Raw genomic sequence first — 14965 nt, 5'->3', positions numbered from 1 at the left:
AGACTTGATTTATTGATTTAACCGTCCTTCACAGGCATTTTGGGACTCGGGTGGCGCTGTGGGTTAAACCACAGAGCCTAGGACTTGCCAATAAGAAGGTCGGCAGTTCGAATCCCCGCGACGGGGTGAGTTCCCGTTGCTCGGTCCCTGCTCCTGCCCACCTAGCAGTTCAAAAGCACGTCAAAGTGCAAGTAGATAAATAGGTACCACTGCTGCGGGAAGGTAAACGGCGTTTCCATGCGCTGCTCTGGTTCTCCAGAGGTGGCTTAGTCATGCTGGCCACATGACCCGGAAGCTGTACGCCGGCACCCTCTGCCAATAAAGCTAGATGAGCGCTGCAACCCCAGATTTGGTCATGACTGGACCTAATGGTCAGGGGTCCCTTTACCTTTACACAGGCATTTCAAACCTATTATATATCTGCCAGCCAACTCATTTCCTATAATTTGATGTGTGGAATGCCCATACCAAATTGACATGTACAGTTATGACCATAATAATAATAATTTTATTATTATTTCCCCCAACCCATCTGGTTAATCAAGATACATGCCCAGACTGCCTCACATCTGCTCAAAGGCCAACATTCCTGGACCACGAAAGCCTCGCCACAGTACTTTATGCCAGGGTTTCCAAAACTTAGGTCTCCAGCTGTTTTGGGGCTACAACTCCCATCATCCCTAGCTAGCAAGACCTGTGGTCACGGATAATGGGAATTGTAGTCCAAAAACAGCTGGAGATTCAAGTTTGGGAGACCCTGCTATATGTGCTGGTTGCTTTGAGACTGAATTACTGCAATGCGCTTTTTGTGGGGCTTCCCTTGCGCTTGATCTGGATGCTGCAGTGAGTGTAGAATGCTGCAGCACAATTACTAACAGGCCTCATCACCATATAAAACCTTTGCTGTAGAGGTCTACACTGGTTGCTGGTTGCTACCAGGCCAGGTTCAAGGAGCTACTCTTGGTATATAAAGCCCTTAACAACTTGGGACCAGTTTACCTGTGAGATTTCCTTTCCCCTCATGTGCCCATGGTAGAATTGACATTTGTAAGAACTCATTTAGTGTGTGGAACGCCCTCCCTGTTGATAGCAAGCAGGCATCTTTACTGTATTCTTTTTGTCAGCTCCTAAAGAAAACCCAAAACATTATTGTTTAGGCACACCTACCCAGATGCTAAGAAAGTTGATGTGCCAAGGATAAAAAGGTGGAAGAATGCACTGGAACAGTATGTATCTTGGAAGCTCTAAATGGCAACTGGTGAAATCCTCATGGATGACATAGGCCTCTTTCAGTATTGCCTCATAATGTTTGGCTTTCAGCAGATGGGAAGACTTTGCCCAGGGCAGCCAAGTGGACCAGTAAAGTGGAGTGCAGATCTTAGATGTTATGTAACGTGCCCCCACCCCCACGCAAAACAAAACGCTGAGCAGATAAGCAGTATTTGAGAGTTGCTCCATCAATTCTTGCTCTCACTCTCTTCCTTCCAAGTCAGCCTCAACATGGCTCTGTGGACATTCGTCCTCCTTGACCCAGTCTCAGTTTTCTTGCTGCTTGCGCTGATCTTCCTAACGACATTCTGGTTTCTGAGCAGCAGCCATGGGAAATCACCTCTTCCCCCTCCTCCAGGTCCTTGTCCACTCCCTGTCATTGGCAATTTGCATTTGATAGATATCAGAAGACAAGATTTATCATATATGAAGGTGAGATGTGGTGATGGCTTGTGGTGGGAGGGAGGGAGGGAGGCGTTGGTTCTGTTTTTAAACCTTCCCATTTCAGTGCGGCCAACGTAGAGTTTAGCTTTCCGTAAATCCCTGAGTATCGTTTCACAGTGTGATTTTCAGAGCAGATCACTTGCGATTATGATGGTGAAAATGTTAAACTCCTTAAATAATATTCGAGGTCCAAGGCTGTAGTCCTACATACCAGGCGCAGAAAACCAGGGTTCAGAATTAGAGGGCCGCCCCCACCTCAGGTCTCCAGGTCTCCCCCACCTCAGAGACCACCTACCAATTTTGGCAGTGGCATGAAGAGAACCTGGGGCAGCCGCACCTGATCTGCAGAGCAGAAGCAAATCAGTTACGTAAGTTTTCTGGGGTATTTTGTAGCTTCATCCATCCTGACCCAGTGCTGTGATCAGCATCTGATGAGTCGTCCAGTGAGATTGTCCCCACTCCCCTCGCCGACACCTTGGCCCTCTTGACAGCTGAGAGCGCAGTTTTTGGAGAGGTGACAGGTCACAAGGATCTAAAGTAGCCAGGGAAGATGCGTACTTGTTTCTCTGCCGCCACCAACAAGGCCTTTTTTCCAGCTGTGGGGCAGGGGAGATAAAATCCCCTCTTTTGCACTGGTTTATTTGACTGAAAATATTCATACACCGCTATTCATAAAAAATAAATAAGATGCCAGGGCAATTCACAATTGGAACAATAAAACCATACAATAGAAACCATATTTAAAAACTTAAAATTAGAAATCAGCTGACTATGGCGGAAAGATATCTTCTTCATTGCTTGCATCTGTTTACAGCAGGTGTTTAAAAGGTTGAAACAGAAGGTGCCTTCTGAATCTCTATTGACACAGGACTGGACTGATGACAATGGCTTGGTTTCATGTTGTTGTCAAGTGAGCCTCACAAACTCGGGGAATGAAAAGAGACGCTCTTGCAGATGATCTCTGTGATCAAGCTGGGATATAAGGGTCCAGGCAGATCCAGAGGTGCAGTGGTGCCCCGCAAGACGAACGCCTCGTGAGACGAAAAACTCGCAAGACGAAAGGTTTTTTCGTTTTCGAGTTGCTTCACAAGACGAATTTCCCTATGGGCTTGCTTCGCAAAACGAAGCTTGCCCCCGCACCCCGGACCTCTTTTGAGGCAAGGGGCAGCGGGGAGAAGATTGCTTCTCCCCGTTGCCAGCCCCGCAATCTCCGGGGACAGAGGGGAAGCGCCGCGGGCCTTCCCCTCTGTCCCCGGACCCCTTTTGAACCAAGGGGCGGCAACGGGGAGAAGCGATTCTCCCCGCTGCCCCTTCCCTTGCTTTAAAACAGGTCCGGGGACAGAGGGGAAGGCCCGCAGCGCTTCCCCTCTGTCCCCGGACGGTCGCCATAGGAACGCATTGATTGATTTTCAATGCATTCCTATGGGAAACTGTGCTTCGCAAGACGAAAAACTCGCAAGAAGAAAAAACTTGCGGAACGAATTAATTTCGTCTTGCGAGGCACCACTGTACCTTAGACCCAAGTTGTGGAGGGCTTTAATGCAAGGACTTGAACCTGGCCCGGTAGCAGGTGACAGATGCTTTAATCATGGAGTCACATGGCTACTAATAATGAACCATATGATGTAGATATTACTGCAAATTTATTATGCTGTTTTTGTGATGCAGAAATGACATGAGGAGATTTGGTATACTTATTTGTGTCATTTCTTATTCCTATGAGCTTTGTTCATGAAACCCATTAAAAAGTTACCAGTATTCAAAACAACAATTCTGCACCCATTGGAGCTTCCAAACAAGCTCCAAGGGCACCCACACATAGGGCGCATTGCAGTAATCCAGCCTCAAGGGTTCCAGCAGCAGTCGGGCTATCTCTGATCACTTGTTGTTCATGGGGGGTGGGGGAGCAGAAATCACTGACCCATTGAAGGTTGCACACACACAATAAATCACATTATGCACACAGAAATTCACATTGTTTATCAATTACTTATTATCCAGAGGTTAAATAAGGTGCATTTTCAGCTCCTAAAATTTCCTGGAAACAAACTCGCAATCAGCACAGCTGTGGTTTTGGTTTTTTAAAGAGTTGAAGGAACCCTCCTGCCCCTTTTAACCTGGCAAACTATTTTCTCTTATTGTTTTGAAATTTCATGAGGTTCTGACTATCAGAGAATGTGCACTTTAGCACATAAGGTATTATTTGTAAAAAAGAAAGAAAGAAAAAATGATCTGTTGTAGACATAAACAGCCCTCTTGTTTCACCTAAATCATAGAATCATAGAATCATAGAGTTGGAAGAGACCACAAGGGCCATCGAGTCCAACCCCCTGTCAAGCAGGAAACACCATCAGAGCACTCCTGACATATGGTTGTCAAGCCTCTGCTTAAAGACCTCCAAAGTAGGAGACTACACCACACTCCTTGGCAGCAATTTCCACTGTCGAACAGCTCTTACTGTCAGGAAGTTCTTCCTAATGTTTAGGTGGAATCTTCTTTCTTGTAGTTTGGATCCATTGCTCCGTGTCCGCTTCTCCAGAGAAGCAGAAAACAACCTTTCTCCCTCCTCTATGTGACATCCTTTTATATATTTGAACATGGCTATCATATCACCCCTTAACCTCCTCTTCTCCAGGCTAAACATGCCCAGCTCCCTTAGCCGTTCCTCATAAGGCATCGTTTCCAGGCCTTTGACCATTTTGGTTGCCCTCCTCTGGACACGTTCCAGTTTGTCAGTGCCCTTCTTGAATTGTGGTGCCCAGAACTGGACACAGTACTCCAGGTGTGGTCTGACCAGAGCAGAATACAGTGGCACTATTACTTCCCTTGATCTAGATGCTATACTCCTATTGATGCAGCCCAGAATTGCATTGGCTTTTTTAGCTGCCGCGTCACACTGTTGGCTCATGTCAAGTTTGTGGTCAACCAAGACTCCTAGATCCTTTTCACATGTACTGCTCTCAAGCCAGGTGTCACCCATCTTGTATTTGTGCCTCTCATTTTTTTTGCCCAAGTGCAATACTTTACATTTCTCCCTGTTAAAATTCATCTTGTTTGTTTTTGCCCAGTTCTCTAATATGTCAAGGTCGTTTTGAAGTGTGATCCTGTCCTCTGGGGTGTTAGCCACCCCTCCCAGTTTGGTGTCATCTGCAAATTTGATCAGGATGCCCTTGAGTCCATCATCCAAGTCGTTGATAAAGATGTTGAATAAGACCGGGCCCAAGACAGAACCCTGTGGCACCCCACTAGTCACTCTTCTCCAGGATGAAGAGGAACCATTGATGAGAACCCTTTGGGTTCGGTCAGTCAGCCAGTTACAAATCCACTGAGTGGTAGCATAGTCAAGACCGCATTTTACCAGCTTCTTTACAAGAATATCATGGGGCACCTTGTCAAATGCCTTGCTGAAATCAAGGTAGGCTACATCCACTGCGTTCCCTTCATATACCAGGCTTGTAATTCTGTCAGAAAATGAGATCAGGTTAGTCTGACATGACTTATTTTTCAGAAATCCATGCTGACTATTGGTGAACACAGCATTCAGTGGAACTACTTAAAAAGTATTGGAGTCTCCAGCACAAACTGAAATTTGTTCTTTTTTAAAAAACAAAAGTAGGATCCGTTTCAGTTTGGGCCACACCACTGTTTGCGGTGGGAACATCTTCAAACAGATTGGAAGCAGATTCTTTCTCCCCCCAAAAAATTTTGGGCACTTTAGTTTACCCCTCTCAGAGTTCCAATTCCCAGTGACTCTTAACAAACTACAGCGCCCAGATTTCTTTGAAGGAAAGGATGTGCTTTGAATGTGTTTTTAAAGGTCTAGCATGTACAAAGCCAGAAGCAGATTTAGGACTGCGTGACCAGTTCCGCTGAACCGGGCACTGAGCCTAGCGGGTGCCGCAGGGTGTTGCAACCATGATGTAGTGAATTTAGCAGAATGGAGGACAAGAGGCAGAGGGGTTTCAAATTTTGGCCTTGCACAGGGTGCTGCTGAAATTTGAAAGATCAAACTTCCCAATCAATCCCTATTCCCAGGGAACACTGGAAACTGTAGTCCTGTGAGGGGAATAGGGGGTCTCCTAGCAACTCTCAGCACCCTTAACAAACTACAGCTCCCATAATTCTTTGGAGGATGGGGAGCCATGACTGTTTAAAGTGTATCATAGTGCTTTAAATGTACGGTGCAAATGTAGCTGCTTTTGATCCTACTTTTCCAACTGAGCCCTGCCTGTGACCATTTCTCATTCACACCCATGTTCCCCTCACAGAACTACAATTCCCAGAGTTCCCCCCCTTCTCTGAATTTCCACCACCACCACCATTCTTGTAGCATTGCTGTGCTTTGGCTAGACTAAAAAAGAGATGAAAGATGGAAAGCAAACCATCAACATGCCCTGCCTCGTTGTAAAGTTCAACACAAAGGCAAAGAACAGTTGTGTGGTGATGTTAACAAAATCTGCTCCTTTTGCCTTATGGGGTATCCAAGAGCCTGTATACGAGGCTCGGTAGGAGAAATAACAGAGGCCAACCAGAGAATATTGAGAAGCCAAGTAGCTATTAAGCCTGATCTTTATTGAACTGTTGCAACAGGGTCCTCACTCACCACACGCAGGAGGGAGGAGGAACCCAGAACAATGGTGCGCAAGCCCTTATATTGACTTTTGAAATTGCCCACCCTGTAGCTCAAGAACACTCCCCAAAACATCATACATACCGCACAGAAGGAGGCAGTCTACAACAGAAATCCTGTCTACCAGGATACCTGACAATGGCCAGATTCTTTTGTGATGGTAAATACTTTAATTCCTGAATCCAGGTCATGGGCTCACCCTATTCATACACAAAGATGCCCTAAAGACAGGTAAGCAAAAGACAATATAGAGGCTTTTCCATTTCGTTCCTACTTGCAGAGAAACATTTGAGGTCAATTTGGGAGAATCAGAATGGTTTCAGGATTGTTCTCCTGTACGATTTCAGACACGTGGTTTACATACTTATGTACAGTAGTGCCTCGCAAGACGAAAAGAATCCGTTCTGTGATTCTCTTCGTCTAGCGGTTTTTTCGTCTTGCCAAGCAAGCCCATTGACGGATTAGCACTATTAGCGGCTTATAGCGGCTTATCGGCTTATCGGATCAGCTGATAAGCGGCTTAGCGGCTTAGAAAAAGGGGGGGAGAAGGGGAAAAAACCCGCAGGAACTCGCAAGACATTTTTGTCTTGCGAAGCAAGCCCATAGGAGATTCGTTTTGCGAAGCACCTCCAAAACGGAAAACTCTTTCGTCTAGCGAGTTTTCCGTCTTGCGAGGCATTCATCTTGCGGGGCACCACTGTACAGTGGTGCCTCGCAAGACGAAATTAATTCGTTCCGCAAGTCTCTTCGTCTTGCGAGTTTTTCGTCTTGCGATGCACGGTTTCCCATAGGAATGCATTGAAAATCAATTAATGCGTTCCTAGGGAAACCGCCTTCAGACCACGTCCGGGGACAGTCTGTCCCCGGACCTCTTCTGAAGGCTGGGGGGGGGGACAAGGGCTTTTCTTCCCACCCCCAGCATTTTAAAAAACCCCGGGACAGCGGAGCACCGTTCCGAAGCCGGGCGGAGGGGGCAGGTGTTCTCGCCCCGCCGCCCGGCTTTGGAGCAGCGTTCCGAAGCCCGGCGGCGGCGGGAGGAGGCGTTCCCGCCCCACCGCCCGGCTTCGGATGAGGTCCGAGGACAGTGGGGAAGACGCGCTGCGCTTCCCCGCTGTCCTGGATATTTCCCTATGGGCTGTCGTCTTGCGAAGCAAGCCCATAGGGAAATTCGTCTTGCGAAGCGCCTCCAAAACGGAAAACCCTTTCATCTAGCGGGTTTTCCGTCTTGCGAGGCGTTCGTCTTGCGGGGCACCACTGTATATGTTTGCCTTCTAAATTTATGAACATTTAATTTATATATTTGAGACCTTAAGTTCTTATAACAGTGGCAATATTGTGTTTTATATTTGCTTGGGCTTCTTCCCCCTGCCCGAAGTGGCACCAAAGAATGATTATGAAAGGAGATAAACTTTATTTCATCTTCACAGGAAGCTTCCATTCATCTTGCCATATTGATTTTCTCATGCTCCTACAAGGCAGTGGATCCCCTTCCCCCTCATTGGAATAGTGGAAGGGTGGGGGGCAAGAATGGACTATTGCAACCCTATTTCCATTCTCCAAGAGCCACACAACTGCAGAACTGTTGCACAACAGAATGCTTTTCACCACTTGGGAAAGTTGAAGAGCTTAGCTCTTGCATCCTCCTCTGGCAGCCTGCAGCACTGCATGTGAAATTTTTCAGCTTTCAAATTCCAAAAATGAGAGGTGCTGAAAAGTTGTAAAATGACTTGGGAATTCAAAAGATATTTTGGTTAAATTAAAATAATTTAGTTTCCCTTAGTAAGTAAAATGTATGTAAAATTGCATAGAAATGATTAAAAACAATTGCCAAATACTTGCAGCTCCCTCCCAAGGGAGTCTCTCCCACTGTCGAACAGCTCTTACTATAAGAAAGTTCTTCCTGATGACTTAAAATAAACAACTTATATAAAAGAAAGTAATATGCAACAATCTATTAGAGTGTAATAGCATGCTATAGAATTAACTCTTGAAACATCGACAAACAGAAATTCACTCTCAACAATTGCAATAAATCATAACTTAAATTATAATCAAGAAAAACGTAACAGCAAGCTCATCTTCTCTTCCAGCTTTCAGAAAAATATGGCCCAGTCTTCACGGTCTATTTAGGTTTCCAGAAGTTTTTGGTGCTGACTGGCTACGAGGCTGTGAAAGAGGCGCTTACGAGCAAAGGCAATGAATTCATAAACAGGCCTCCACTCCCAATATTCCAGCAGATGCAGAATGGACACGGTAAGAGCAACATGGGAAGAATACTTTCTGATGCATATTGTTCCTAAACGGGGCTGCAAGGGCAGCTGAAGGAAGGCAGGGAGAAGCACTAGAATTTGGGTGCTGTTAAAGGTCAGAACTTGCGTCTGTTCCTTTTAATTAGTTGTATCACAGAGTTTGAATTATGCTTTTGAATTATGGTTCTGGAGGAGACTCTTGAGAGTCCCATGGACTGCAAGAAGATCAAACCTCTCCATTCTGAAGGAAATCAGCCCTGAGTGCTCACTGGAAGGACAGATCCTGAAGCTGAGGCTCCAATACTTTGGCCACCTCATGAGAAGAGAAGAGAAGACTCCCTGGAAAAGACCCTGATGTTGGGAAAGATGGAGGGCACAAGGAGAAGGGGACGACAGAGGACAAGACGGTTGGACAGTGTTCTCGAAGCTACCAGCATGAGTCTGACCAAACTGCGGGAGGCAGTGGAAGACAGGAGTGCCTGGCGTGCTCTGGTCCATGGGGTCACGAAGAGTCGGACACGACTAAATGACTAAACAACAATATCACAGTGCTGGCCCCCACAGAGCTGCAATTCTTAGCACCCTTAAAGAGCTACATTTTCCAGGATTCTTTAGGGGTGGTGGAAATGTGCTTTGAATGTATGGCGTATATGCAGCTCATGTCCCATATCTGAAGGAGTACCGAAACCTGCCTAATTTTTCAGATCCTTTGCCAAAGCCCTGCTCCATGCGTCTGTGCGTTCCAGTGTGAGGTAGCTGGCTACTTGGGAGAAGGTCTTCTCTGCAGCCACGCCTCACATGTGGAATTTTCTCTCCAGACGTGTTCTACTTTGCTAGCATTTGCGGGGGTGGGGGGAAGGAAGAAGAAGCCAAGTGGAGAGAGGGGCAGAAAGTGGGGAGCAAGAGGGTCTTCTCCCTTCCTGATTAACTCACTTGCTTTCCCAGATGTGCATGAGTGGGTGTGAGAGAACAAGGGAGGTGCCTTGCATGTGTTTATGTGAGAAAGAGCTGTGGGTCTGTGTGCATGTGTGTATATTTATATACACACACACACTTGCCTGCTTGTTCCCAGGGGCATCTGATGGGACCCTCTAGAGAGCCACTTGCCGGACTAGATGGATCCTTCGATCTCATCCAGTAAGTCCCTCTTAGGTCTTCATGTTCTGATCACTTAAGCCCCCACAGAACTAATTTATATATTACTTGGATTGGATAACTCCCCCGAAAATTCTTCTTTGTGTCTTTCGTTTGTTAATACCCTCAAACAATACATTTTTTCCTTAAAATCAACAACTCCCCTCTAACCTATCAAAAAGGATGTTTTTGGTTCAACCTTGCATACGGAGATCTAATTTTCCTGCTTACCCAGCAGCATACCTTCCTGGCTTGCTTGTGGGTGTATTGGCTCGGGCTGATGGGAGATGTAGTCCAGAACCTCTAAAAGGGCACCATATTGGCAAAGGCTGCAGCAGAGCAGAAGGAGCTGGGTAGAACGAAGCAATGCACCAGTCTTACAGCTTCTGTGGCCCTTCCTGGTGCCTTGGTAGGGCTTGATGAAGAGCATGCCTCAGTTATTGCTTCCTGCTCCTGAGTATTTTTTCGCCGACAAAAGGCTTTGTGCTGGTTGGCAGTGGAGGCTGGTTCATTTGGAAAGATGGGGCAGTTCCCTACCAACCTCAGCCAGCCTCCACTTACATCCAATCACTGCCTGTCATCTTTCTCCTCCTCCTCTTCAGTCTCAGTGTTGCCCTTACAGAACTCAGCAGGGAGGAAGATGGGGGCAAAACTTGAATTAGTTGGCTCTTCGAGTCATCAGCTCTGGTGCCACCTACTGTTAGCCTCCCTGCCTTCAGGGTCAGACTTTGGGCTCTCACATTTCAGTGGCACCCTGTGTGACACTAAAATTCAGTGATCCCTGCCTCTTACACTCTGTTCTACAGCATTGTTGTGGTGCCCAGTGCAGCTGCACCAGTCACTCTACCCTAAAACCACCTCTGCTGTCCTCCACCCTTCTAGTCACATTGAGCACCATCCAGCACTGCTGCTAGGTGTGTGTTGGGGCTGCTGCTGATCTGCAGTTCAGCTTAGGCTTGGTACTGCGCCTGCTGCTGAGGGATGAGTGTGGAAGGTCAACTAGACCGTGGCAACTAGGCAGTGGCATCTTCAGCCTGGCTGAGAAGGGTCTTTTCCAGAGTGGGAGCTTCCAGGGGTCCTGCAGGATATGCCATACATTCAACTTCCCCCTCCCCATATGTGCTAGAGCCACAGGTGAGAACATTTCCAGACAGGTGGGTTGGGATCCCAGTCCACACAGCTTTTGAATTGGAAGAAAACTTCATCCTTGTGTTTTCTGGGTTGTGTTCCTCAGGTGTAATTTTCTCTGATGGGGAACTTTGGAAAGCCACACGTCGATACACCTTGGCGAGCTTGCGGGATCTCGGGATGGGCAAAAAACGGATAGAAGGAAAGATTCAAGAAGAGCTGCAGTTCCTGGTTGAGCTGATCAAGTCTTTTAAAGGTGATGCATTTTTTTCACTTTTATTTCTCCTTTTCTATGCCTGCCATCTGGCAAGTGCCACTGTGTTCATTCTCTATTCTTTTCTTCTTCTTTTATGTTTTAAAGGTGAACCCTTTCCACTGAAGACATTAACTTTAGCTACAACAAACGTCGCCTATGGCATGGTGTTTGGAGACAGGTTTGACTATGCCGACGAGACTTTTCTCACTCTGTTAAAACACGTTGATGAAGTGGTGGTCCACCTGGGAGAACCACAGCTGCAGGTAGGCGATCCTTCCTACATCTTCCATTGCAAAAACCATCCAGACTTGCTGGCCAGTGGAAAAGGGTGCCGTGCCTTAGAAACTGGTTTGATGCAGTCTAGAATCCCGGAGATTTGTCAGGTACAGTGGTAAAGGTAAAGGTAAAGGTACCCCTGCCCGAACGGGCCAGTCTTGACAGACTCTGGGGTTTGTGCGCCCATCTCACATCTATATGCCGGGGGCCAGCGCTGTCCGGAGACACTTCCGGGTCACGTGGCCAGCGTGACATCGCTGCTCTGGCGAGCCAGAGCCGCACACGGAACGCCGTTTACCTTCCCGCTGGTAAGCGGTACCTATTTATCTACTTGCCCCCGGGGGTGCTTTCGAACTGCTAGGTGGGCAGGCGCTGGGACCGAGCAGCGGGAGCGCACCCCGCCGCGGGGATTCGAACCGCCGACCTTTCAATCGGCAAGCCCTAGGCGCTGAGGCTTTAGCCCACAGCGCCACCCGCGTCCCAATTAAGTACTTAACCTGAGGTACAGTGGTACCTCAGGTTAAGTACTTAATTCGTTCCAGAGGTCTGTGCTTAACCTGAAACTGTTCTTAACCTGAAGCACCACTTTAGCTAATGGGGCCTCCTGCTGCCGCTGCACCACCAGAGCACAATTTCTGTTCTCATCCTGAAGCAAAGTTCTTAACCTGAGGTAATATTTCTGGGTTAGCGGAGTCTGTAGCGTATGTAACCTGAAGCGTATGTAACCCGAGGTACCACTGCGTACACTAATCATTTTGTAGCAGTAAAACCACAACCAAGTGTGCTTTGTAAACACACCACAGGCAAAGCAACAATGTGATGGGCACTTAGATATCAACAACTTTTATTATTATATATGTTGACATCATGCCTTTCCCCCAGACTGGGACTCAAGGTGGCTTACAGCCAAATTAAAAGATCACCGATAAAATACAAAAAGCTAATGACATTTAAAAGACAACCATTAAAAAGTAATGAAATTCAAATAGCATTAAAGCAAGCATGAATAAACTGCTTCTGGCGCATGGAACAATGTGATGAGTGCCAGTGTGCGTGCAAATGCTGTTTACCTTCCCACTTCAGTGGTACCTATTTATCTACTTGCGCTGGCGTACTTTCGAACTGCTAGGTTGGCAGGAGCTGGGACAGAGCAACGGAGCTCACACTGTCACGGGGATTTGAACTGCCAACCTTACGATCGGCAAGCCCAAAACGCTTGGTGGCTTAGACCACAGTGCCCCCTGCAGAGCAGCTGTACGAAGCTGGCTTTACTCTCCATGTGGAAAACTAGAACTGTCCTTGAGTCAGGCTGGAAAGAAATGTTTTTATTTGAAGCCAAAATGAGTTTGGGCTCCCGTCATCTCTCTCTCCCCTCTCTCCTTACTGAGCAGGGGCCTAGCCTGTAGGTTCCCGCCAACTCATCTACAAACATCAGTTTGTCCTGGACGTCTTCACAACCCTCCCACGCAGATCCTGTTGCACAGTGCGTAGCTGGTGTTTAAATTAAAACCACATGTAAATGAAGCGAAGCCTCTTTAGGCTGGGATTAAGCCACTGTTGCTCCACCCATCAATAACCTTTCAAGCCCCAAATCTGAAAGTCTTTGTGTGGGTTCTCCTCACCATTCCCCCCCCCCCCACTTGCCCTGCCCTATCCCTCCCTTCAAGGGGCACTAAAACGCTTCGGGTCACTGGGAAAGGGATGGAGGACAGAAGGCAAATCTGTGGTGCTAAGCTCACGCTATCTCTCCAAAATGTCAGATTCCAATGAGGCATTCCCATAGCCTTTCAAACAATTCCCCTAATTCAGTCTCTATCGCATAGCATGCCACTTTCAGGAACGCCACCAAGATGACTCAAAGGCCTCTTGCACAAACCCAATGGGAAGAAATGGGAGTTGTGCAAGAGAACACAGAAGTACTATCCTATCTGGCACAGAAGTACTGTCACATCTTTCTTGCATGCAATCTTTACTTGACTTTTCATTTACTTCTCTTTTTGGGTTCTTCTCTAGTTATATAATGTCTACCCGTTCCTTGGATTCCTTTTAAAACCCCACAAGATGATCTTGGACACAATGGAAAAGACCCGTGTCATTCTGAGGGAATACCTTGCAGCAGGCAAGAAGAGTATCAATGAGAACCTATTACAAAACTACTACGACTATATGCTAACCAAGCAACAGTCAGAGGTATCTCTCTCTCTCTCTATCTATCTATCTATCTATCTATCTATCTATCTATCATCTATCTAGATATAAGGCCAACTTTTCCAGTGCTTATTTGGCGCTTGGTGGGGTGTTTGTGTGTATCTGCATGTCTGTTCCCCAGTAAGTTATGTGCAGAGGATAAATCATGTCCCTAAACAGTGCATTAGCTGTGTTTGAAAGTGGTACAAAATTCAGGGAAAGGGACAGAAGTGGGCAATCCCAACCATGATGCTGAGTAAGTCTCAGAACAGCCTGCCCAGGTTAGCCGGTGGGCCAATGAGAGAATGGCTAGAGTGACAAATGAGAAATTGTTTATTTGCTTGTTGAGAAGATTCAGTATTTATTTTCCCAGGGCAGTTGTTGGTCAAGGAAACATATTAGCAGCAAATTCATCAGCTAAGATGACCACCCTAGTGGTCCCGGGCCCTAAGGAAGTTAGATTAGCCTCAACCATAGCCAGAGCCTTTTCAACTCTGGCCCCGGCCTGGTGGAACGCTCTGTCTCATGAGACCAGGGCCCTGCAGGATCTGATTTCTTTCCGCAGGGCCGGTAAGACAGAGTTGTTCCGCCTGGCCTTTGGCTTGGAGCCAATTTGATTCCCTCCCCCCCCCTTTCTTTTTTCTTTTTCTTTTCTCCTGTAATGAGGCTGCATTTTAACATTTTAAAGTTTCAATATTTTAATGTTGTATTTTAATCTTGTTTTTAAGTTGTATTCATTCAACTTGTTTTTATTATTGCTTGTTAACCGCCCTGAGCCCGGCCTTGGCTGGGGAGGGCGGGGTATAAATAAAAATTATTATTATTATTAGGAGATAGCCTTTTGGCTTATTTTCCATTCCTTGCCTTGAGAAGCAGATTTTGCCATTCTGTGGTTCATCGGTTCTGCTGTTTTACTGTGTTGTGATATTGTTGCACATCACCCCAATCTCTGAACATTGCAAGTTTCCAGGGGTTCCAGGCACACTTACTCAGGGTTCGTGTTTCCTTCTGGCAATGAGGCACCTTTTCTGTCTCATTCACATCATTTTTTTTTTTTTTAAATAATTTTTATTACATTTTTCCAAATTACAGAAAAAACAGAAAAAAAAACAGAATAGAAGAAAAAAAGAAAAAAGAACAGAAAATCACATCCATTTCAACAGCTTATTTCAAATTTCCATTGGACTTCCCCACATCTCCCGCATAATGCATTCTTGATAATAAAGTCATCAGCAAATTATACCCTTATTTCGTGTGTTTCTTTATATTTTCAGTTGCAATTTAAGTTTAAATCTCTTATTTTCCATTTACTCTAAAAATATAACATGATATCATTTTTACCCATTTAAACTTTGATTCTTTCACAAATGTTAGCAATTTCATAAATAATTA

At 46.2% G+C, this 14965-nt stretch overlaps 1 protein-coding gene across 1 annotated transcript in view; it reads left to right on the top strand.

Annotated features, from left to right (window-relative positions):
• The window catches only part of CYP2W1 (cytochrome P450 family 2 subfamily W member 1), a 36734-nt gene that overhangs the window by 10519 nt on the left and 11250 nt on the right, over positions 1-14965 (top strand). The window contains 5 exon segments of the mRNA XM_082199979.1: positions 1494-1701; positions 8434-8596; positions 10961-11110; positions 11216-11373; positions 13400-13576. Of these exon segments, the coding sequence (XP_082056105.1) occupies positions 1494-1701; positions 8434-8596; positions 10961-11110; positions 11216-11373; positions 13400-13576 (856 nt within the window).

The sequence above is a fragment of the Podarcis vaucheri genome (assembly GCF_965113315.1).
Source record: "Podarcis vaucheri genome assembly, chromosome: 14".
Classification (NCBI taxonomy): Eukaryota; Metazoa; Chordata; class Lepidosauria; order Squamata; family Lacertidae; genus Podarcis; species Podarcis vaucheri.
The sequence above is the reverse complement of the archived record's forward strand: the minus strand, read 5'-3'. Positions and strand labels throughout refer to the sequence as shown.